Here is a 25460-nt window from a genome sequence, read left to right as displayed (position 1 = left end):
ATAATAAGCAGATTAAAAGCAGTAAGGATAGAAGAGATTTGAGAATCCCATTTAACAAACACTGCAGCTGTGGCGTATACGTCCTTTCCACTGGGCCATAGAATAAGTTTCAAGAAATTTCAGAGAATTGTAATCACGCAGTGTATATTTTCTGGCCAAAGTGAAATTAAGCTAGAAAAGAAGAAAGACTTAAAATAGTCAGATTTTAGAAGTTAGAAAAACCCAGCATATTAAATACAAAGAATGCAGAAGGAAGGAAATAACAAAGATATGAACAGAAATTAAGGAGATAGAAAACAAACTTGAAATAGTGGAAAAGCAATGCAATCAAAAGTTGGGTCTTTGAGAAAACTAATAAGTGAATAAAGGATCTTTCCTAAACTTTTAGAGGAAAAAAAATGGGAAGGCAAAAATTACCAATATCAGGAATGAAAAAGGGGCTACCACTACAGATCCTCAGGACACAAAAAGTTAGCTGCGATCTTTAGGTATGTCAGTGTACTTGTGGGATTTCAACTGCCAAGTTTTTATTCATGCACAAAAATCAATTTCCCAAAATCGATTTCTCAATGTCTCCAGTTGCATTAGACATAACCTGTAAAGACAACAACAACAAAATATCCCAATTTTAGCCTATCTTCCTGCCCCCAGTAGCTTTTCGTTTAATGTTTGCCATGTTTGTAAGAGGTACCATTGTTTATTAATTTGCTCAAGCAAGAAACTCAAGATTTTGCCCCTCTGTTGGAAACTGCCACATTTGACCAAACATTAGGTCATTTTGATGTTTCCTTTCTTCCTTCCCTATCCTTACCTGTATCACTATTCTCCCTTCTCCTCTTTCCATTTCTACCGCTTTCATGATGGTCCAAGCCACCTTCAAATCGCCCCCAATTCCAGCAGTGGCCTCTTCGTTTGTCTTCTCCCTTCCATTCCCACACTGCGAAGCTGGTTTTGCATGCATCTGTTTACAACCATTTCATGGCTTCTTGTTGCCCTAGAAAAAAGTCTAAAATCTCCTGGGATCAGAAATCTTCCCTTCTGGAGCCTTTGGACTTTCTTCTTTTAGTGACTTAACTACTCCAACTCCTGTCAGAGCTTGTGTATCCATCATACTTCAGCTCCCCACTACCTGCACTCCTTCCCCAATGAAAACAGGAACAGAAACAATAAAGGTGATTAACTCATTGGCCTCATTTGCCTGAACTGCCACCAATTGTTTGGGGATCTGTCCCATCCACAGCCCTTAGTGCCCTGGGGCCTGGCCTGTAGTACTTATGGCTGGCTCCCTAGGACATGGCACAGTGCCTGGTGCAGAAAAGGAGCACAGGAAAGGATCACTAATTTGAATGACTGACAGAAAGAATGAATGAATGAATGAATGAATGAATGATAAGGGATTAATAATAATCCTGAACCACAGTGCCGACACTAGTTTTCAACTTGACTGAAGGGAAACAAAATGGAAAAAGGTACCTGTAAAGATAAGTAAATATCATCCAGACGTTTTAAGAGAGAAGTTTAATGCATTTTTGGTTATTTATTTAACGATAAAAAGGTCTTTTAAAGAATTCAAATATTTTCCAGATTATCACACACCCTTGGTTTAAGCTCTTAATGGGAGAAACCCGGCCTTTGTCTTTCTTACGGAATTTGCAGAGGCCTTTGCCTTTGGTCGGTGAGCTGTGCAATTCTGTTGACTTAAATAGAAATCTGGGACTTGATTTGGAAACTGCCTAAATCAATTTAAGGACATCGCTTCTCTCACTGAGGTTGGCGGCCTCAAATAACATGACTCATTAAAAGGTTTCTGAGGAAGTAAAATCCAACTGCTTTCAGAGTAAATATATTCATATTATTTCATAACCCATATATGTTGGATCCTCAAAAATATCCCTGTATTTCATCTTAAAACTTTTATTAAAGTACCCAAGATGTGTATGTTATTCCAAAGAGGCTAAATGGACCCATTTAAATGTTTTAATACGATTTGTTGGAGTTAGCCAATAGAACCTATTTTCTTCTGATATTATGTAAATTAGTTTCATTGCATCTTTCTCTTAAGAAAACCAGCCAAGGGTTAACTTGTACTTTTTAAATATGAGGTGTGATAAAAAAAATACAGTGAATGTTTAAATAAAAACAATTTATTACAGTGAAAGACACATTGCCATTAATTCCCCTCAAAATACTCCGCCTCGCTTTGAACACACTTGTCCTATCGTTCTTGCCACTTTCTGAAGCAGTTCGGAAGTCCTCTTTTGTGAATGTCTTTAGTTGCACTGTCATTGCTGCCTCGATGTCCAGAATTGATTCAAAATGTTTACCTTTCATGGTAATTTTGACTTTGGGGAAGAGCCAGAGGTCACACGGTGCCAGATCCAGTGAGTAAGGTGGATGAGGACATACCACAATTTTGATTTGACAGAAATTGTTGTACCAGAAGCGATGTGTAACACCGTGCCTTTCCGTAGTGATCACAAAATACAGAGAATACTGCTGCGAGTGTCAGCCAATGGAAAGGCAGGGATCTTCAATACGGGAGGTGTCACATCAAACCTTAGTACCAGTATGTGAAAAGTTTCAACTTGTTGGTTGCAGTCAGTTGGATGTGAGCTACGGTTGAGAGAAGATGTGTTTTAAAGAGTGCCCTAAATCATCCTCCATCATGACAGTGCTTTGTGTCAGATTGCTTCTGGTATACGGCAGCTTCTGTCAAATAAAAACATTATGGTGTGTCCTCATCCACCTTATTCACCAGATCTGGCATCGTGCAACTTGTGGCTCTTTCCTAAAGTCAAAATGATTCAGGACATTGAGGCAGCCACTACAGCACAACTAAAGACACGCACATAAGAGGACTTCCAGAACTGCTTCAGAAAGTGGCAAGAACAATGGGATAAGTGTATTCAAAGCAAGGGGGAGTATATTGAGGGGATTAATGGCAATGTACATTTTCCTGTAACAAATTTAAAAAAATGAAACATTCACCATGTTTTATGATCACACCTCATATGTAAATTACCTCTTTATATGAAATGAATCTTTTTTTTGCCATTGTGAAGTGTATCGTACACACAAAGGAATAACATGAAGGATGTGTATAGTTTGAAGGATAATGAAATGAATGCCATGTCCTCACTACTCATCTTAGGAAAGGGCAGACGGCAGCCACACCATGTGTGCCCTCCAGCTTGTCCCTTTGAGGTGGTCATTGTGGGCATGGGGCCACCATAGCCCACAAAAGCTTGAATGTCTGAACCAGGGTTTTGTGGAGGTATTATTTAGAATTGAAAGGGACATGTGGCACTGCTTGCTGGAAAGTCCTCTTTCCTAACTTCTTTTGTGTGTTGTCTAAGTCCAGTTTCTTGTGTCTGCTGCCTTTAGAAGGAACCAGAAAGTTGAAGGAAGCCACAAGCTTCATGACTGCCTAACAACAGACGCACCGTTTGAGGGAGAAACAGGTGTAGCTCTCTTAGAACTGACCCACAGCCACACGCTGACTGCCTTCGTACAGCTCTTAGAGATGGGAAGAGCCTGAAGTGGGGTGCTCAGGGTGCTCACAGTAAACCCAGCCCGAGTGAGCGGAGGCACCCAGCAGCGCTTTATGGCTGAGCCAGGGCACGGCTGGCTTCGTGGGTGTGTGACCAGTACAGTCAGAAGGCTGCAATGCTTACAGTTACTGTAAGTCTTTGTACTTTTATCATTGGATATGCATTTTGTAAGTGAAGTACAATGAGATAATGAAATGAGCTCTGGGGTCTCGGAGCCACAGCTCACCTCTCCTCACCTCTCTGGGAGGCGTTCGCAGCTGTTTGCCTACTCCTCTGTTCCAGGCCTTTCCACCCAGCAACTGCTGCTGTGCTCTGTACACAGCTGAGCTTGGGTTCTGGGAGGGGCAGGGGCAGTGCCAGCCATGTATGCTCTGTGGCATCTGAGGGCTGGGCATGGTGGTGGCATTCTTGCCTTGAGCTGGGAGTGTCATGGCTCATTCAGAGGGCACCTTGGTAGGGCCAACTTGTCGCCCACCACCGATCTAGGCACTGAGCACTTTGAGTGTGAAATTGCAATCCTGGCTGGCTGCCTGTCTGTTGTGGGTCTTTCCTCATGGATAGAGGAGATTAACTTAAAGCAACAGCCATAAAGTGTTGCTTACTAGTCTGTGGTCTCCTGGGCAGTTCTTCTGGTTTGGGCCCGTTTGACCCACCCGTGCTGAGCTCTCTCCTGTGTCTGTCATCAGCTGGTGGGTCACCTGGAAGCTTGATGATGCAGATGGGCCTTATTCAGTGTGTGGCAGTTGGCAGGCTGTCAGTGGGGGCCGCCGGAGCAATGAGGCGTCATGGGGGCTGGCTAAGGCTTCTTCGTGTGGTGGCAGAGTTCCACGAGCAGTACGAGAGGACAGCCCCAGTGAGCAAGTATCTTTCAAGTCTCTGCTCTGTCACATTTGTTTCCTTGTTGGCCAAAGCAAGACACAGGCCAGCCCAGCTTCCAGGAGTAGAGAAAGAGCACTTCTTCATGGAGGGAGCTGCAAAATCACATCGTAAGGGGGGCAGACTCAGGGACGGGAGGAGTCAATTTAATGACATAAGCAAATGACATTTATTTTAGGTTTATTTTTTTTTCTTTTCGAAATCAGCATATATGTTCCCACTTCTGAACATTACCAAAATTACTTTAATGGATAGTCCTCGTGTATATTTATAGAACAGTTCCATGTAAATCTATTTCAGAGTTACACATAAATTTTATTGCCTGGACTAAGGATCACTGTAGACCCGCTGCCAAATCCAGGTAATGATTAAACCACCCCAGTAACGTGCCACTTCACTGGATGAAGGAAAGAAAAGAATATATAAATCGAGACGTGACATCAGCCTTGTTGTAGATGTTTGTTTTTTGTGTTTTTTTCTTTTCCTTCTAGGATGGTGAGTCTGCCCTTTCTTTCTGAATGCAGTGTCTTCTTTGTGGGAACAGTCAAAAGAACCCCAGACCGACCTTGTGCAACCTGTCTGCAGGGAGTCGAGGGTTCTTTCTATGTCTCCAGAGATTGAGGGCCCATTTTCGTGGTCTGCTTTGACCCGGGCGGAGCGGCACAAAGTTCCAGGATATTTGGAAGGGTCCCTCTTGTAGATCTGTAACTGATTCTGCCCTGAGCACCCTGCCCCCCACCAGGATCCTGGCCACGAATTTATAGCCTGCAACCTGATCTGAGGTCTTCCTGCAGTGCCACTGTCACTGCCTCTAAGTCTCCCTAATGGCCCCACTTTTATAATAGCCCTGTAACGTTATCTTCCCAGTGGCTCCGGCTTTGTCTTATGTCCTGAAGTGCCCGGCTGTGTCCGGGCCACTGAACCTACAGCCAAGAAAGGAGTACAGGGTACAACCCTGCCAGGGGATCAGGGTTGACGTGAAAATTGTTGGAGTCAGGAAATTCCAGGGCCCTTAAGTCACTCGGGAAGACAGTTGACATGAGAGGCCAAGGGAGGGGATCAGGTTGCCTCCGTGTAAGTAGGAATTGAGGTTCCTGTCAGGGACTGGTCTGGCAGGGAGATGTCTTGAGCCTTTTCCTCTGTAGGCAAAGTCTGGATATTTCCATCTGAATCTTTATAATAACCAGATTGCAGTGAACCTCCACTCACTGCCCACTCACGCTGTTGTCTTCTTTTATAACTGTGACTTAAGTATATCCCAGACAAGAGTGAAGAATTCATTTAGTGTACCTATCCATGGGTTTTTAAAAAATAACACCTAAAACTGATCTCCCAAAATATTGTGATTTTACCGTTTCAATGTGTCAGTCCAGCAAAGAAGCCTTTTATTCTTACTCCTTGGCTCCTTCCTGTGATAGTTTAAATGTTAATCTCGTGTCTCTGGTGTAATGATGAAGTAGGGTTTGTGTGTAGTGGAGTGGAGCGGGCCGTGTGTAGTGATTTGTTTGGTGTCTTCACAGGCAGCCTGTGTTGTTGGGACCCCATTTGGGCTCACGTGTGGCTAAGGGAGGCAATGTCTAACTTTGCCCTCTTCCTGTAGCCCTACTGTGAGGACTCCACACATACTTCTTAAGGGATTAAAAAGGCATATACTCATCTTTTCTGTTTCAGTTGAAGGACTTGTTAGCACAAATGTCCAACTCATTAGGCAGGGGTAGCAGGGTTGTGACACTGGCTCAGGAAGTAATGGCAGCCTTTCTCCTGGAAGGGAGACGGGCTGTTTTATGGAGGATGCTTGGGTCTCAGGAGGCTGTGGCTGCTCATTATAGAGAAGGAATACAACTGAGAATGAACTTCCACACATTTTGACAGTTGGTCTAAATGGCTTTTTCCCCCTCTTCTGTGTTCTATGAGTGTCATACTTACTCAATAAAATGATCTTTGAGAAAAGGAAGTGTTTTTGTGTTCCTTGGTGCCCAGCCCGTGTCTGACATATAATTTTGTTAAAATTGAACTATGGAAATGCTAATAGTTAATGATGCCCTGAATGTGAGGAGAGGTATGATGAAAATAGGCAGTTCTGCTAAGCTTTTGGGATTCGGTTGTCAGGAGGCTGGGGGGGGAGGGGAGGGGGTTGTGGGACTTCCTGTTGTGGTTTGGGGCTGGCCGGGAGCATGATCAGACAGACACTTGGTGGGCCAGGGTGAGTGTTGAGGAAAACCAGATCTTTACCTCAGGCTACTGAGAACACAATGGGAAGGTATGTGGTAGAGAGATGTACAAAATAGTCACAGTTGTCAGTCAGGAGAAGCCTGTATCTGCTGGCCACCAGGAACCCTACCTCTGCCCTAACTAAGGAAAAGAACCTAGGGCTAGTGGGGTGATGAGGGCAGAAAGCCCAGGCCAGGGTCTCCACTCCCTGCTAGCTTCACTTCTGGCGCCACAAATTAATGACCCGGAGGGCCAGAAGTTGTGTACATTGGAGCTGGCCTGGGTGGCTCGAGAGGGCTGATTGATACATTCTTGGGGGTTTTGTGAACCAGTTGTTTAATGTAGCCATTATTAAAAATTAAATGATATACGTGTACGATTAATGTTATATTAAAGACAAAGAGAATAAGGTACACACTTCCAGTTATAAAATAAATGAGTCATGGGGATGTACTGTACAGCACAGGTCAGTAATATTGCAATAATTTTGTATGGTGGCAGATGGTTACTAGACTTACCGTGGTAATCACATTATACAGTATATAAATGTCAAATTACTATGTTGTATACCTGGAACTAACATAATATTATATGTCAACTACAGTTTAATTGTTGTATTACATATTACTGTTATTATGCTTTGAGGTTTTTTTACATCTCTTGTATCTGTATGGTAAAAGGACTATATACTGATGAGCTGCTGCATATTTGTTTTGCAACTTTACGCTCAGTGATTAGCTTGAGATCGGCCATGGTGGGAATATTTATACCACACAAACGTGCACATTCTGCCTCTCTCCACGCCGGAGCAGCATGTCCTCTCCCCACTTGGTTCTCTTGTCACGCCTGAGTGTGGATCACAGTCCCAGAATGACTCCCACCCCGCTCAAGGAGAAGAAGAGAAGCAGAAACTCTGTAGCCAAAAGCTTCTTTCTCCGGGCTCACGTGTTTCTAGGGGCTGAGTCACAAGAAATTGTTGTGGCTTAAAGGGCTTTCATTATCCCCATCTTCCAGTTTGTTGATTATATGTGGGGTTAGACATAAGCAAATGTGCTGATACTATCACCAGAACAGACCAAGTAAGCTATATAAGTGAATAACGTCTGTCGGAGTTAAAAGCCAGCGTGAGCTGCAGTGATCCCAGCTCTGCCCATGGTCCAATATACATGTTAACAGGTCCAGTTTCTAATGGAATATTCCACCTGGGAGGGATAAAGTCTGATTTCAGTCCTTAGGAGACGCCTTCTGCAGGAAATCCTTTCTGTCTGCTGGTTCTGCAGACTGGGGGAGGCAGCTCCCCTGTGTGTTGCCCCCAAACCCTGGGTGCACCTCTGACACCATAGTACTGTGCGTTTGGCCAATTTGATTCCTGGGTTCAATGCTTTCTTAGATCAGATGATATATCTGTAAATGCCAGTCAAGAATGCTGAGCCTCACCAGCACGCCTCTAGAGGAACAGTTTGTTATTAGAGAAATAAAACAAGTGGATCAAATAGGATTAACCCCATTCAAATGATTTAACTAGGTGTTTCTTACAAATAATAAAGGACAAATTCCTTTCATTCTGTTGAGGATAACCAGAAACACGGAACTGTGGGGTCTCTACAAGAATCAGCAGCCTCTTACAGATGCTGATGCTAGACAAGATGACAGTCTCCATTTCTCTTATTGAGGATAATAAGCACAGCTTTTCTATCAGAAGACACTAATTCCTTGTTTGAAATCTCATTTACTGCAGGAGGATTATCAGGCATTTATCTAGATGTTTTAAAGTAGCTGCATGTTTGCCTCCACTTTTCCCCCAATCTCCTGTCATTTTGCAATAAGAGCCTTCACTCACCAAGTAGATGAATAATAAGAGCCACCCTACAGCCTGAGAAATTAAGCATGAAGTTATATGTTTGGATTTCCTCATCATGTGAATTTTAATCTTTGGTAAAATTAGTTTCCTGTATTTTTAAGTGTATTGATCGTTCTAGATGTCAGGTGATGCTGGCTGCTATAACAAACAACCTTAAAGTCTTCATGACTCACTACTGCAAAGGCTAATGTCTTGCTCTTGTCACCGTCCAGATGGGTCACTGGAGGCTGGGTAGCAAAGTGCTGTCTTCCATGCAGTGAGTCAGGAACCCAAGGTCCTTCCATCTAAGGCTCTGCTGGTGTCTAAACTTCAGAGTCCTCCTCTGGCTCCTGTACATCTGGCCACAGGAGAGAAGAAAGGTGGATGGTTTGGCAGGGGTGTGATGGCCAGGCCTATTGGGGGCCTTGTTCTCTTCCACCCACATTCCATTGGTTGGTAGTCAGTTACACGGCCAAAGCCCAACTATAAGGCTGGGATACATGGTCTGTGCTTCCAGGAAGAAAAGGGAAAAGGGTGGGCAAATATGTGGCATTGTCTTGGCCACACCAGAACTCTCAGACAACATAGCTGCATATTGCAAGGTTGATATTCTCAAGTCCTTTGTATATCTCAGGCCATAGAGAGGATGCAGGGCCTAGTGGTCGAAGGCATGATCTCGAGTCAGACTGCTGGTATCCAAATCCCAGCTCCATCATTTACCAGGTGGGACATTGGGCAAATAACTTAGTCTCTCTCTGTGCCTCAATTTCTTCATCTGTAAAATGGGAATAACAATAGAACTTAACAGGGTTCATGTGACAATCAAATGAAATAACATATGCAAAATGCTTAGAATTATGCATGGAATGTAATTAATAACATATAAGTATTTGTTAAATAAATTTTTTGAAAATAAGACTAGTAAAAAGGAGATCTAATATCCTCTGTGGTATGTTGTAATTTGGATATGCTGCCATTCAAATGGAGAGTGTCTCTTTCAATTCAATTGTAAAAATGTTTATTGAGCAACTATTAATTATAATGTGCCAAGTATGACCACTGAATCTGAGTAAGTAGGCTTCTCACTGAGTCAAAGGAAACAGCATGTTTTCCCTACTAAATTTGCCAGTTTGACTCTTAATTTATGGTCACATCAACATTGTAATCTTGGCTTCCACCTCCCAAATCCATAGCTTATCCTGGGCGCCTCAGAGAGGAAAGTGGCACTGGCACAGTGCCCAAAGGGCTCCTTCTCCTCCCCCATCCACGTCTATTGGGGCTTGTCAATGCCACTCCCTTAGTAGGTGTCATATCTGTCCCCTCCATATGCAGTTTGCTCCTAATCTATTTGTGCTACACACTACCTCTTCCAGGTATGAACTGAATTTCGGAATAATGCTTGATTTAAACAAAAACATGGGATTTCTTCATACATAGTCCTCGTTCCAGGAGCAGGCTGGGCTTAATAGGTGTTTTCTCTTGCAGCTCGACGACTGCACGCTGCAGCTTTCCCACAATGGCACCTACCTGGACTTGGAAGCCACCCTGGCAGAGCAACGGGATGAGTTAGAAGGCTTCCAGGATGACGCTGGGTAAGAGCAACAGTCGTCCGTGCTGACTTCCCTGACCTTCCACGGAATGGGGTACACTGAGGCCGGAAAATATTCTGGGGAAACCACCATAGCTTTGACCTTCTCTTCATTCACAGTCCCACACAAAGAAGGGAGGTGCAAATGACTCACCAATAGTCACTGCAAACCCTTGTGCGTTTTGAGTAACTCTTCTTGACAAGGCTACTCTGGTAGGAAAACGTCTGGTGTAGTTTACTTGAGCATATGGTATTAACATTCTAAGTTTCCTTTTTAAAACCAAATATAATTAATATTTTCTAGATGTTAGTGGATTGACAACTGTTTTAAACATTGTTTTTAATGATAACTTACTGGATATTTAGTTGTCTTGGCAACTGTCCTAGTAAATCATTATATAGTGTGTCATCTTTTGAACTCATTACAGAGGAGAAAATAATTATTAATTATGTTAATCAACATCAACTTACTTTTAGCCTATAGAATGCTTTAATACTTCTGACTGCTGAGTCTGAATAAAGCAATACACATAAAAAAATCAAAGATGTGTACAGAAAGGGAAATTTTGTAGGACTATACCCATACAATCAACCATTCCTGTATTTATTAGATTGTTTAATCACCTTCTGATGAGGCCCCCTGCCTCCTTTTCCATCTAGAACCAAGTGTATCTCTGATTTCATCACCTACCTCCTCAGAAAACTTCAGGGGCTCCCTGTTGCTTTCCAAATAATGTTTCACTATCTTCATCTGGGGTCAGGGCCTCCTCAAAAGTGGTTTGTATGCTACCCTGCTTGAGTTAAAACTGTATGACAGTCAGATGAATATTATCTGGGAATGCTGATTTTTCATGAATGGCTCAAAAACTGAGGAAAAATGGGAACCTTGTTAGTGTTAGTTCCTACCTGACTCCGCTGTGTACTGATGACTTCCTGGGTTTCCCTTGCTTTATCGCCCATCACAATTGATGGTTCTTTCCCCCTTGATTGTCCTTCTCTGCTGCTAAAACTCTGTTCGGTCAGAAGTGGGCCTGCCTGAATATCGAGTGCCTGGTATTTCCCAGCACAGTATAGGCACTCAGTGAACATTGGTGGCTAATGAATGGCAGGATTCCAGAATGGATTCCTGAATGTCACGACCATGAGCACCACGAATACCAGGGCCCTTGGTAGGAAGCAGCAAGCTTCTCTGCGGATGCCCTTCCTAGCTCCCAAATGATTCTAAGGGCCATACCAACAGTCTGTGGGTAAACATCTGGAAAGTAGTGTAGGCTGCACGCATGTGAGAGGTATCATTATTAAGTCGCATCAGATTCTACTCATCATCATTTCGAAAATTAGTATTATTAGGCCGATAGACTTGAGGAAATTCCATTGCTATAGTTGTTCGCCATGTATGTGACAATGATATCCCTTTATATAAGATGTCAGAATTCAGGCTGGATGACAGTCTAATTGGATGACGAAATAGCTCATTGATCCAACAGACCCCAGGCGTGTTATGAATAGATCATTGTCAACTTGAACAGTGTCTCCAGTGGTGTTATGTTTAAAGACCATGTCCTGCTTGACGTTTTTCTGATCAAAATTTGAATGATTTGGAGATAGCAGCTTAGAAAAAAATTGTTAATATATTAGACAACAGTATCAAGAGTTAAAAGTTGGGAAGAAAATAGCCTTTATGGAGCACGTGCTATGCCAACCACTATACAAGGCACCTCACTCAAGGTATGTTTGTTTGATAGTTCATTCTCTTACCAGTCACGTGGTTGGATGTTATTGTCTCCATGTCTCACTGGAAACAACTGAGGGTCAGAAGTTAAATTACACGTATAGGGGCAGCAGAGCCAGTGGATGGTGGAGCCAGGTTCACACATAGGTGTGACCAGTTCCCATGTCTGTAAGACATATCTCATTTCATTACACTTCGTTTTATTGTGCTTCCCAGATATTGCACTTTCTTTTCTTTTCTTTTTTTTTTTTACAAATTGAAGGCAAGGCTCTCCACCAGCAAAAAGATTACAGCTCACTTTATATGTGAGACTCACTTTACTGCAGCGATCTGGAAACAAATCACAATTATCTCCCAGGTATGCCTTTATTTTCCCACCATCTCAGGAGCATCTAGCAAAGGCCCTTTAGGTCCTACTCAGTATCTACATTTGCACCTTTGGTGACATAAGGTTGGTTCATGCAAGGACATCTTCAGTCCCAGCCTAAAATACTGGCTCTAGTGGAAATAGCACCCAACCGCACTGCAGGGTCGCTCCAAGGAAGACAGGTTAGGTGCTATGTTCTGGCTCTGACACTGTAGCTCTTAATGTCAATATCAGCATCCAGTTGCTGGTTCCTCCCCCACCATTCTTCAAAAGTCAGGGACCCTGCTGCAAGGTCACTCTGGGCTTAGAACTCATCGTGTTCCCTTTTGAATCATCACCTGGCCATGGGTCCATCTGCTAGGTGCAGCCTTGACCACGTTCCTGCACCCTAGCGGCACGGGATGCTGGGAAATGAATTATGGCGAGAAGGTAGGACTCACTACATGGGCAACTACAAATAGGAGAATGTACCCCACAAGCTGCCGGATAGCTGCACATTTGACAAGTGTGCCCCCAACTCACCCCAGTCTTTGAAATAGTATTCGTTTGTGGTGAGCCACCCCTTGTCCTTTGGAATGGACCCAGGATGACACCACTCTTAGTCCAGAAGAGCATGAAGAAGCCACCTTTAGTAATCTCTGGTGGGGAGATCCCTCTGCCCCTGGCCTGAGTTGCAGAAGGCATGCTAGGATGGTGCTGACCTGGCATTGCCTGGTCACCCTGGTTATCCCCAGGTCATATACCACCACGAAGCGCTGTTTACTGGGAGCTGGCTGGGAGCAGCCTGCAGGCGGAAGGTGTCTGGGCACATTAGCAGCGTCACGTGCACTGAGTATCCTCTCCTCGAAGAGTGGCATTTGGCAAAGTCTGTGTTCCTGAGAACTTGTGTTTCCCACGAATGGGAGTTAAAATATAATTTCTTCCTAGTTAAGGATTGCCCTTTTGAGGCATGAAAAGGTCAAATGAAATACCATTCTTCTCTTGATGTCTTGGCATAAATCGTAGCAAAATATCTGCTAAAGTTGTAACCATCTAATGAAGACATGTGACAAGCTCTGTGAAAATGGTAATGTTTTTCGTGTCGTGTGTTCCGAGTGAATTTTCCTCGCTGGAGGAGTTTGGTGTTTTTTGTTCTTGTCCACTCACCTGCTCTTTTGTGCCAGAACTGAAAATTAAGTCACTCCTTGTTTAGAATTATCACTCAAGCTACAGCTAATCAGAGAAGAGGAGAAAGACCTTCAGAAGTGGAAGGGCAAAGCAATTGTTATGCCAGCGACATGGAACCACGTCTGTTCATTGCTTTCCAGGGCCGGGGAAATTAGCAGCAGAAACAGAAGCCCTGAAGCCTTTGGATTATTATTCCTGACCCTGCCATGGTGACCTTGGGCAAGCCACTTCACCTCTGATAGGAGTTTATAAAAGTATTTGTAACATGAGGACAATAGTACCCAATCTTGTTTCCCTCCCTGTATCAGCAAGGATTCCAGCAGGGTCTCTTGCATCCGAGGAGAGCAAAGCGTAGAGCAGCATAACTTAGTGGTTAGGGACACAGGCTTTGAGGTTAGTCTTGTGGCTGTGTGACCATGGGGATGTTATTGCACCTCTCTGAACCTGTTTCCTTGTAAGTGGCGATAATATATTCACAATACTGCCTCCTTGGGTTGTTGTGAGGTACACTGTGAGGATGTATCTAAAAGGTTAAGCTAGCTTCCAGTATATGATAGATACTGAAAATGAGGAGCCCTTACTGTAATTGCAGTTAAAACTTGAGAAGGTGATACACTGAAATGGGAATCACTGGATTTTAGACTTGGAGAGGTCTATGCAAGTCAATCACTCTGAGATCTAGTTTTCTTAATTAGAAACCCAAGGCTGGAGCCTTGCTCACACAGCAGCGCTCCCCCCCCCACCCCCCCGCCTTTTGTTTATTCCTATTCTCACTACCTCTGAAGGGAAACTAGTGCCAGCTGAGGTCCACAGGGACTGTCAGAGAAGGTGGGGTTCGAGGTGAACTCTGAAGGGGAGGTGGAGAGGGCAGTAGGTGGAGCATGGCTGAGCTCAGAGTGGGCCTGAGAGGGAGGGTGCTTCAGGGACATGGTGAGGACCAGTTGTGGTTGCGTAAGCAACCCCGGTGCACCTACCTTTGAGTAACTTGGAGCACTCAGGTTGACTCCAGAGGGTCAGCCCTGAAGACAGCCGCTACTTCTGTCTCAGTTTCCAAATTGGCTGCAAGGGCTGGTAAATACTCACCCCATCCTCACTCCTGTCCCCACAAGGTTGTGTGGGGGTGGGGAAAGTCAGAAGAAATCCTGTGGTGTGGGCTTGGGGAGGGCTTGGCTATGTGAGGCTTGAGGCTCAGCAATGAAGGATGAGAGTCCAGGCAGGGGCAGGAAGGGCTGGGAGGAAGGCTATCTGCAGGGGTGGGTAGGCCTGACCCCACCAGCTTTGCAGTGGACCTAGAGGGATTAAAGGGTTTGGGGAGAGCTCTGATTGGACTCTTAGACACCTAACTTCTCAGCCTGTAGCTCATGAGCCCCAAGGATCCTTGTGTGTGTGGGTCCATGAATCCCTGAGGTTTCTGCACAGTTTGTGGGTATGCAGGGTTTTTGGGTGGAGAGGGGTTTCAACAACCTTTCATCAGATTCCTCAAGAGTTCTTTGCATCCCAAAATGTCAAATTTGAAGGAATAAGAAGCAGTTTTCCCTTCTCACTGTCTGATACAAAAGTTAACCTTATCCAGTCACATCTTTGTCCGGTTTCTTCTGCCTCTAGACCTGGTAGAATGGAAAATCACCTAAAATACATTTTGAACCTAAATCTAAAAACATATGGAATCTGGAAAACCAAATCAAACCAAACAACAAACAACTCCCTACAAGTTATAAGGGAGATTCTGGTTAGGATGTGGATGGGAAACAATGAAGAATTGCCCCCTCTTTCCTCTTAAGTGATTATCTTCAGCTGAGAGTGCAGGTGTTTTGTTGTCTGAGGCCCTTTTTGCAAACTGGTGAAGGGTATTAAGGGTCTCCTGTCTTCTCAGTGCTGTGCAAGGCTCACGTGCAGACCACCACGCCCTGCCCCTGGTCACCGTCCGGGAGAAAACTGGCCCTTTCGAACAAAAGGTGCCATCAGGGTGAGTTCAGTGCTGAGCTGAGTGGGGTCCCTGCACACCAACTGTGGGGCAGTGCTAGGCTGGCTCCTCTGAATATCCTGGGAGAAAGCGCTTTAGAAACGTTGGTTTCTAGGTGCCTGCTTCAGGAGGTTTGGCATGGGTCTGAGAAGCTTGCCTTTTAAAAAGCTCCCAGGTAGTTGGATGCTTGGTCAGGAGCCTACAGCACATGTTTTCAATCTTGGAGAATATTGCCACCCCCTGAGGAACTTTAAAAATGTTTCTCCCATGCCCAGTTCTGGACCAATGAAATAAAACCTTGGGGGTAGGCCCAGACTCTTTTTAAATCTCCCACCAGGATATTCCACTATGTGAGGGAGACTGGTCCTGCAAGTGCTGCAGTGAGCCACGCAAGAAAGAACAAGCTGCCATGCCGAGTGGACAGTGAAATTTGAAAGGCCCCAAGTACCTTCAAACTCTAGATTGTACAATGGGACAAAGACTGCAGCAGGTAGGCGTGGGGTAGCCCAGGCTGGGCTTTGTCGTGTGGGTTAGAGTTAGACGAGAACTGACCTGCAAAGAGGGAGCTCTCACGGAACTCCTCACATTACGGTAGATAGAGCGTGGAGTGAGTGGACAGAATTTTGAGCAAGGAAGCTGTGATCAGATGTGCTCTGCTGTGAGGAGGAGAAGGGAGTGACGTATTGGGCCTGAACCAGTGGCAGACGGGCAGGGAGCTGGGAATCTGAAGATGGGATACTGTTGAGTAGAGAGAAACAGGAGAATAAAATGGACACAGGAAATTAGATGTATAATGTACAGATGGCAGACTACTTAGAGAAGTGGTGAGGTTATGGCGTGGGGGCCATTTGGGGAGGGGAGAAGAGTTTATGCATGTTAGTCTGAGGTTATGTCAAGCCACACTCAAGTGGGAGGTGGCCAGGTGAGAAATACTGACCTGGGACCCACGTGAAAAGCATCACGGACCAGAGAGACTGGTGCTGATCCCTCGGGGGAAGTTTAAACCTGTAACTTCTCTAAAAAAAAAAAAAAAGTTTATTTTTAAAAGGTGGATAATTGGCTGTTTCAAGGATAATATATTGATTACAAGATGCTCTAATTTTATCTTTCTGCTCAGCCATCCTTAGGGTGTGGCTTTCATCTTTCATGCTTCATTATAGTTACAGTATGGCTGCTCTCCCTCCAGCATCACGTCAAGGCAGGGAAGCATGTGTCGGTTAGGGTACATCTTCTCTGTTGTAATGAAGAGATTCCAAAATATGGCAGTTTAAAGAAGATAGAAGTATCTTTCTTTCTTGTGTAAGAGCCCCTATGTGGACAATCCTTGGGACTGGAAGAGCAGCTATGCCATCCTCAAAATGAAGATTCCATCTCTGCATCCAGAGTTGCTTTAGCTTTTCCCTTCTCATCTGCCTCCCAGCTGCCAGGAAGAAGGAAGTGGACAGAAGGACTGCATGTCCATTCGTTGTACACATAGCTTCCACTCACATGCCATTGGCCAGAACTTAAGTTCACACCATGAATCTGGGCTTGTGTTCAGTTAACCCTCTATCTCTGTTACTATGGGTGTATAGTGGTCCCTGCCTGAGACGGGAAGGGTGAAGAGCAAATGTTGGTGCCGGCTCAGTTGGCTCCTTTAAAGAGCTTGTCCAGAAGTTCTACCAGCAACTTCCACCTACAGGTCACTGAAGAAAACTGTGTCACATGGCCACCCTTGCGGGGCAAGGAGACGGAAGAAAGCAGTTGTAGGTGGGTACGTTTTAACCCTAAACAAAATTGGATTCTTTTTATAAGACAAAATGGGAAAATGGTTATTAGGTAGGTAACCAGCGGTGTCTGCCTCAGCAAGGAGAGAGAAAATTTCAAAGAAAGGGCAGTTAAGAGCACCATGCCACAGAGAAATCAAGTTGTGAGAGGACCAAGGCAAGGCCAGGCGTATAGTAAGGAGATTTAGGGTGTCCTTGGAGAGAGAGGAAGGGGAAGAATAGTTGGGTGGGCAGATGGAAGCAGGTCAGGGAGAGAATGGGGGCTGAGAAGGAGGGGCAGCAGGATTACATTGGAGCTGGGAGTTGTGAATGGGTTGAACAAAGCCTTCCTTCCCATTAGGGGAAACCTGAGGGTGACAGGATAAATCTACAAAACTCTTAGAAGAGAATATGAGTAAGTCTTTGTTTCTTAGACATGACACCACAGGCATAATACTACTATACCATTTTACAAGATAAGCTGAGGCTCGGAGGCTAAGTAAGTCATGCAGGATCACACAACTGGCTTCAAAGTCTATGCTTTTTGCCTCTGCTGCCTACTAGGGGAGACTGGAATGCATCTGGAGACGAATGTGGTGGCAACTGGTGCTCTTGGACTTGGTGCTTTTGAGCAAATTAATCTTAGCTAAGCATTATCTTTTGCTAACGACTGGTCGGAATCCTTCTTCATCTCTTTATCCCTCTGGCAGAGGACTGCCTGAGTTTCACAGCTCCAGAAGCTGCTAGAAGGAAACTTATTCCTGGGGCAACTGCTCAGGGGACCCTAGTTTCTGCTTCTGCCACATGGTCAAACATACTTATCCCACTCTTGATTGAAATCACAGTTTCGTTTTCATTTGAGTGGAGGCATTATTTGTGGGTATCGATTCTGCAAGTGCAGTAAAAAATCTCTTGGCCTTAAATGCCACTCAATAAATTAATGTATGCATGTGTTCTTACAGTCACAGGCTTATATGTTATTGTAAAAATATTCACTTGAGAGACTGGGAAAGAACTGAAACACATGGGTTTCTGTGAGACTTACTTGGTTAAATCAGACTCCACCCCCCCCTCCCCCAAGGCCACAGACATTATTGTAGGGGAAACTTATGTATTCTAAGAAAACAGGAAGTTTTGGAAAGTTCCTTTCAAGGTACTCTACCACGTCCCTGGCACGTGTGCCTTGATCGGAGTCTCCTTGAATTGATCGTCTAAGTTTGGATAATTTTCCTGTCACTTGGGTAGCATTGGCCTTGGATGTAGGCACCCAATTGGCTGTGGCTGGTCTCTGAAGCCAGTGATGTTTTCCTGGCAGTGGCAGGAATGGCATCTGAGTCTCCCTGGGGAGTTTCAAGTCAAACTAAACTGCTTTTGCCTTCTGGATCACAGCACTGCCAACAGGTGCATTTGGAAGTAGTGGCAGCTGTGAACCTGATACAGCATGTCAATGTCAGGGAGAAAAAGATCATCGCTAAGATGCTCACACGGAATCCACATTGCCAGTCTCTCACTGATTTCTTGTTTGGAATATGGAAGCTCCATGAAGGCAGATACCAAAGTTTGTATTAGAGTTCTCCAGACAAATATAACCAATGAGATAGCTGTCTATCCATCTAGTCTAATATATCTAATCTACTGAATAGAATCCATCTGGTCCATCTGGTCTATCTAGTCTATCTAGAGAGATGTATTTCAAGTAACTGGCTCACTCCATTGTGGGGACTGGCACATTTGAAATCTGTAGAGCAGGCCAGTGGGCTGGAAATTCAGGTAAGAATTGATGTTGCAGTCTTGAGTCCAAAATCTGCAGAGCAGACAGGATGTCTGTGTTGCCATTTTGAGGCAAAATGTACTTCGTGCACCTCTTAAAGAGTCCAGCATACACTAGGCACCAGCGGACATATGTGGAATGAGGGAATGAATGAAGGAACACCCATCTGGGAGGCAGCGGTAGGGAGGTGATAGGAGCACAGGTTCAAAGTCAGGCTGCCTAGGCTGAGTCTGACTTCTGTCACTTTCTAGCTGTGTGACTTCAGCTTCATTGTTTAACCCTTCTGGCCCTCAACTTACTCATTTTAAAAATGACAATTTTATCTATTTTATAGGAATTTTGTGAAGACCAAATCTGTATAAAGTGATTAGCACCTTGTCTGGCACATGATAAGCATTCTATAAAGGTTAGCAGCTATTATGATTATTATTTTCCGAACCCAAACTGACATAAAATCCCACTGGGGCAGGAGAGTGTATACTCATGATTATTTAATTTTCCTCTGAAAGTTTTAGTCATAAAACAGAAGACAAGGACATATTTACTATAGAAGTGGGGATAAAATGTTTATTTTTAAACAGATGATATGGTTATTTCCCTAAAAGAAGCCAAAAAAAAAATCATCAGCCAAAATATTTTTAGAATCAATAATAGCAGTGAGATCACCATACATGAAAAAATACATAAAAATCAACCTTTCTTCAATATGTCATCATTAACTAATGAGAAAATATAATGCTAGAGGGAGGGTAGCTATCAAATTTAAACAGACCTTATGATGGATGTTCTCTGTACATTGATATTTAATATATAGAAATAAAACATTGAGCTTCCTGTAATTCTTAAATTTTTAGGATACAGCTTATTTGGTTCCTGGCGTGTTATTTTCATACTTGGTTTTGCAATATTTTATTAGATAGTTGCATCTTAATTGTTTATGTATGTCCTCTTTGTTCAACTTTAGTGTTGAGGTTAAACCACTTCACTATACTTTGTATCTATCCTTTGGAAGAAGGTTCTATAGTGAGGCAGTTGGACAGCAAAAGGCAGGATCCTGGTGCTGGTGATTTGGAGTCAGACACTGCTTTCAGGCCCGGTTCTGTTTCGACCCGCCATCTAACTTTATGAGGTGACACCATTTCTTACAAGCTTTGCTTTCCTCATCTGTAACATGGTGGCCACATGAAAGGTGTGAGAAAGCGGAGGTGGAGTGAGGGAAAAGGGTGGGAGATGAAGGACACCTGTAACGAAGGACCTGGCTGCACTCACCACCACTTGTCTCTGCCTTGTCTGGCTCCCTCCTTGCCGGTAACTTCCGGGGCCTCCTCTTGTCAGGGAGCTTCCACAGCCCTCCATGTAGAAAACTCCACACACACAATTTCCACACAGGTTTCTACCATCGTAGGATTTTGTGTGCAGGGGCAGGCAGGGAAGGAGGTAGACTGTTGAAACAGAGGAATTATATGTGATAAAACTACTTAAAAATAGACCTTTTTTGTTCTGTGGTCTCTTAAATTCCATCAGGGTGTAGCTTAACCACTGCGATTGCCTGGTTTCTCAATGCACAAGCACAGAAAAAAATGGCGCCTCCAGAATGGGGGGCCTGCCACGGCCTCTGCAGAAAGACACCTAGTTTTCATGCAGGTGCCTGGAATCCCAGAGCCACCACCCCACACGCTCACCGTGGGAATGGAGAATTCTGTGGGAAAACTTAAGCACTTCCTCAAAATGCAACTTTGCAGTTGTTTGAAGATAAAAGTAGGGGATCTTTTGAACTTCTCTAGAACTTGAGGTACTCGGCAATGTTTTCCCTGGCCATCCCATGCTTCCCCACTCGGGACATCTAAAGCACGTACTTTGTCTATTGTTTTTTTGGTATTTATTATTGACTCATGACCACTGGTAACATGAGTTACAGACAGTGCTCCAGTTTGAGGACTTCAGGTTTGCCGTTTCTCATAGTTAGGGTCTGGCCACTGCGAGGGGTTCCATGGTTTCTGCCTCTAGCGCTGGGTGAGGCTTCACACCTGCTGGTGGCTGCCCCCACCCTAGGACACCTTTCCTGGCAGTTCACACAAAAGGCCGTTCCATAATTCAGTTCAGTGCATTCAACTGAAACTTGTTTCCTAGTATGATCACAAGAATTGAAGGCGTATCAACATCAGGACTGTCGAGAGAAAAAAAGGTTTTTGTTGTGTGAGGGAGAAAGTTTTGAGGAAGTCTGTGTTTATAGGCATCTCCGACCTGTCTTCTGAAGATGGGCAAAGTGTGGTGTGTTTGTGGTAAGCTCCCTGAAACTAGTGCCTTGCACACAGCCAATGTAAAATAATCAAATGAACAAAGTAAGAAGGAGGGGCTCATCGGGACGTGAAGGGGCTGAATGCAGGTCTCTATGTACAAGCAACTGCTGGGCTGAAGGCCACTGCATGCTTTCGTAGGACTGCGCAACTGGTTTTCCTTTCTCCTTTAATAGAATTAAAAAAACAAACACCAAACCATTTTGAAACTATGCTTTCCCCTCTTATTTGGTCTCAAGAATAAAAAAATATAATTGTCTCAGTGATTACTATGAATTCATAATCACAATAGTTACAGTGTATCCTGGTGTTTCCTTCCCCTCCAACACAACCATAAAACCAAGAAACAGGGAAGCACAGCGAGATTCTGTTATAAATGAAGCCCTGATGGGCAGAGATGAGAGTGGCCAGAGGAGTGATGGGACGGGGAATTCCGCCACTGAGAGACCCAGCACGTTACCTGCTGCCATGCTGGTTGGCTGGCTCCATTTTACCTTTGTTTATTGTCTTTCCCCTTTCTCCAAATCTCAAAGACTTTGTTACTCCCAGGTAGCAGAACTCATGTTCCCCCCACCCCATTTACCATCTTCTCTAGCAACTGCTCTGTGCTTGAGTCCTTCTTTGCATAAAGTGAGATGAATCGTAGTAGGACTGGAATTGGGGAGAGCGCCATCCTTTTTTTTCTTCCTTGTGAAAAATGAAGAACGAAGCAAAGGTGAGGCAAGGTGTGGTGTAAGTTGGTATTCCTGATAATAAATACCCTATCATCTCTCTGGTGGACTCCCATCTGCCTGTAAAAGAGAAAAGCCTTGCAGTTTTGAATTGACACACAGCAAAGCAGCTCTTTCTGACCCCCCTCTACGTATGTGCCCTTTACCTATATCCAGAAAAATGTAAAAATAGCCATGGGAATGATTAAGCAGATTTGTGTTGTTACATTCCAGGGATTTCACTTCATGGTCACAGATTTCAAAGTTTTCCCAACATGGTCAAGCATGAGGACATGCAAATTCTGTGGATGGAACAAGTTGACCGGGTTAGGCAATAAAATGCGTGTGTCAATCCAACGGAGTCAAATTTTGTTATTTTATTTTCCCTAAAGCCCTGTGACGTTATTTCAGGATAGATTCTTGTTCTGTTTATGTCCCTGTTTGTCTGTAGCCTCTCTCAGGTGGGTGTGTCAGTACTTTCAAGCTGTTTGACAGCATCGAGGCGTCTTCTCACTGACTCCTCTGATGCCCATGTATGTTTTGTCTCTGTTTTCTCTCTGTCAGGCGGGGCAAGAAGCACAGCATCATTCTAAGGACACAGCTGTCTGTGAGGGTCCATGCCTGCATCGGTGAGTGACATCTGTTTGGGGATACTTACCATCTGCCCTCAGTGATTAAACAAGTGATGAGAAATGCCACTCTTGGGAATACAATATTCACTGTTAATGCTGTTTACTTAGGTTAGCCTCTGTCACTGGATGGTTAGTTTTTAGTGAAATAATTTCTAGCGATCGTTTTCGAAGCCCTGTTTCACATGACTTCTTTTGTTGTTTGGTTAGTGACTAGAGCTGGAGGTAAGACAGATTATTGATGAGGTTTTTTTTGGCGCTGCTTGGAGAGATGAGGTGCGTGCTGGGGCTGTGCCAGTGTGAATCTCCAGCCAGTTGAAGTAACCTTCACATGCTTCCTGGTGGCTCTGTGAAGCTGTCTGTGGAGAGTGAGATCTGAGGCTCTGGTTTTGGTCAGGTGATGGAAAGGGAAATCTTAGGTCAGTGCAAGACGGGACACATGTGGATACTGAGCAATAATGGTGTTCAACGGACGTGTTTGTGATTCAGAATGGCTTACCTGCAGTCACTCCAAAACCCCATTGGGGCCATCCCTGCAGCTGGTGATTTTTCCTGGACCCACTGGTTTGTCTACCTATACACATGGGTTGAATGGCAATGAAAGCAATTATTTATGCTAAGTGGACAATCTCTATGTGAGGCATTTCTAAAACTGGCTTGGTTTCCTTTCCTCATGGCCTTGGGCCAAATTGAAGCAAATATGTAATATAAAGAGGAAAAAAAAGAAACTACATTTTACTTTATGCGTAAAAGTTTTTCATATCTGAGTAATTTTGCTTTTACTTAATATACATTGTGGTCTTAACCCAGGCCTCTCATTAGGAGAGGCTAAGTCATCCTGTGGCGGCCCAGTCTGCACCTGGAGTGTGGTGTGCAAGGGTGGAGTGGAAGGAATCATTTCTGGCCCTTCCTCCTCCCTCCATCCCTGCTGGGTCCCAAGCATGGGATTGAGGGAGCAGCCAGACCATGGATGGAAATCTGTGTAATTTTACTTCATTTGGTGAGGCTGCAAGTGTCTCGAGTGGCAACCTTTGTCTGATACTGGGACCAGCGAGTAATTGTGTGGCAGACTCATTAACCTCAGGGGCGGAAGGGTCAGTGTGTCATGAGAGTTCGTAATCTTGTTGGAAACAGTAAGATCTGTAGGACCTTCAGCCAATGTTGACAATTTGCAAACTTCTCAATGACTTGTGATCTATTTTGGATAAACTCTCCCCAATACTGTGTCGAGAACAAATCCAGGCACATAACATGTGCTAAATACTGTTCAAATTCAATATTGTTTGAAATATAGATGATAACCAGTAGAGATTTGGGACATGAGTATACATTGGTGTTTCCCAGGAATAAAAGCAGTGGAAAGCAGATTTACACTAATATGGGCTAGATCAAAATCTTGATGAGCTAACTCCTTTTAAAAAAATTTGCTCTTTTGTAGTATGTGCTTAAATATGTCAGTATAGGAGTTTTTTTATTCAACTATCATGTTATCGACTCACTGCATTAATTTCTGTATCCTATAGTCCCATATCATCCATTTAAAGCCCATATCGTATCCCCATGGCACGCTGAGCACCTCCAGCCATTCTTCTTACTCTCTCCGAGGATACACGTCACTTCCTGCTCAAGGGGTTGAATTGGGTGCTTATGGGGTCAGTAGGTAGGTTTGTTCCTAAACCTCTTATGCCAATTGCACTTGTTATTGGAATTTTGTCATTTAGTGAAACAGTACATGAATATTCTATAAACTGTTTAAATGTGAGTATAAAAAGTCACTGCTTTGAAAATTCATTGAATATTTTGGAAAAGATTCAAAATGAGTATGAAAGCCTGTCTGTCAACATCAGTGGATTGTGACAGCTATAAAGAGGGGGAAATAAAAAAAAGGGGGAAATGTTGTAAAAATATGGAAGGATTCTAGTCTTCGGAAGTATCTTCATTCTTGTTTAACGTCAAAGAAACAGGTTGGAAATTATAGACCATGTTTTGGAGTGGTTCAGGAAAGAAGGTCCACACAGAATTTCAGATAGTGGATCCTTATGCAAGGAAAGGTTGGGACTGAAAACAGGGTGTGAAGATGTGTCTCATTATAGGCTATAAACAGGGTGACGAACAGTGCCTCATCACAGGCAAACCAGGATGGTCAGTCACCATAGCTGCAAGTTAAAATAAAGTTTTAAGGTATGTATGTATCATTTGAAAAGGATTTTCTGCTTTAATCCATTTTCACCACTAATTAGGCCTGAGTGTGTCATATGAGGGATTGATTGTGTAAATTAATATCAGCACCCAAGAAGGCAAAGTTTTTCCATTGTATTAAAAAAACCCTCTTTCTCGTTCCATTTCCTATTATTGGCAAGGTCTGGAAAAGATTTATTATAATAGCACTAAATATTATCCTTTGGTTATGTATAGAAAATGGAATGTATGTATCATGTGTATGAAGCACCAACCCCCGTTGTGACATATTCTTTCCCTTTCCAAATGGCAGTATTAGGTGAGATTTCTTTGACATGAAAAAAACACCAAACCTGGAACAATCGTCAGTCAAAATGACAAAAGAAAACACGACAAGGGGGGGCTGATGGGGAAACCTGTTCACATCAGTTGTTTGAGTCCTTGTTTCTTTTTAAGATTATTGCCCCTCTTCACAATATAATAAATAGGTGACGTATTACAGCATTGGACAATGGCTGCTGTCTGAGACCTCGCACCGTATGCAGCTCCCCCAGCAACCTTCCTTCTCACCGCACAGCTGGACTGGAAGGATTCAGGATCAACTTTGGCTCATGGGTGTAAAAATGCTATCAAGTAAATTTCTCCAAAATAATGTTTTTCGCACCCTACATTCTCTTCTCTTTCGTTCCTGTTTTTATTAAGTACAAGAATGTTTAGAATCCAGGACTGCCTGTTGACAAATTGGAAGTGACATGCCTTTGGAATTCTCCAGTGTTAACTTTGGAACTCTGTACCCGTTGGGATGTGAGTGGAGTCTTCATGTTTAGCAACTGAG

At 43.8% G+C, this 25460-nt stretch overlaps 1 protein-coding gene across 7 annotated transcripts in view; it reads left to right on the top strand.

Moving 5' to 3' along the window:
- Positions 1-25460, top strand: part of FHOD3 (formin homology 2 domain containing 3) — a 430821-nt gene that overhangs the window by 41781 nt on the left and 363580 nt on the right. For all 7 annotated transcript variants that reach the window (XM_081079071.1, XM_081079070.1, XM_081079067.1 and 4 more), the window contains exons 2-3: positions 9964-10070; positions 22383-22447. In XM_081079071.1, coding sequence (XP_080935197.1) covers positions 9964-10070; positions 22383-22447 — 172 coding nt within the window. The remainder of the gene's footprint in view (positions 1-9963; positions 10071-22382; positions 22448-25460) is intronic.

The sequence above is a fragment of the Rhinolophus hipposideros genome (assembly GCF_964194185.1).
Source record: "Rhinolophus hipposideros genome assembly, chromosome: 17".
NCBI classification, from domain to species: Eukaryota; Metazoa; Chordata; class Mammalia; order Chiroptera; family Rhinolophidae; genus Rhinolophus; species Rhinolophus hipposideros.
This window is presented reverse-complemented; position numbering and strand designations above follow the sequence as displayed.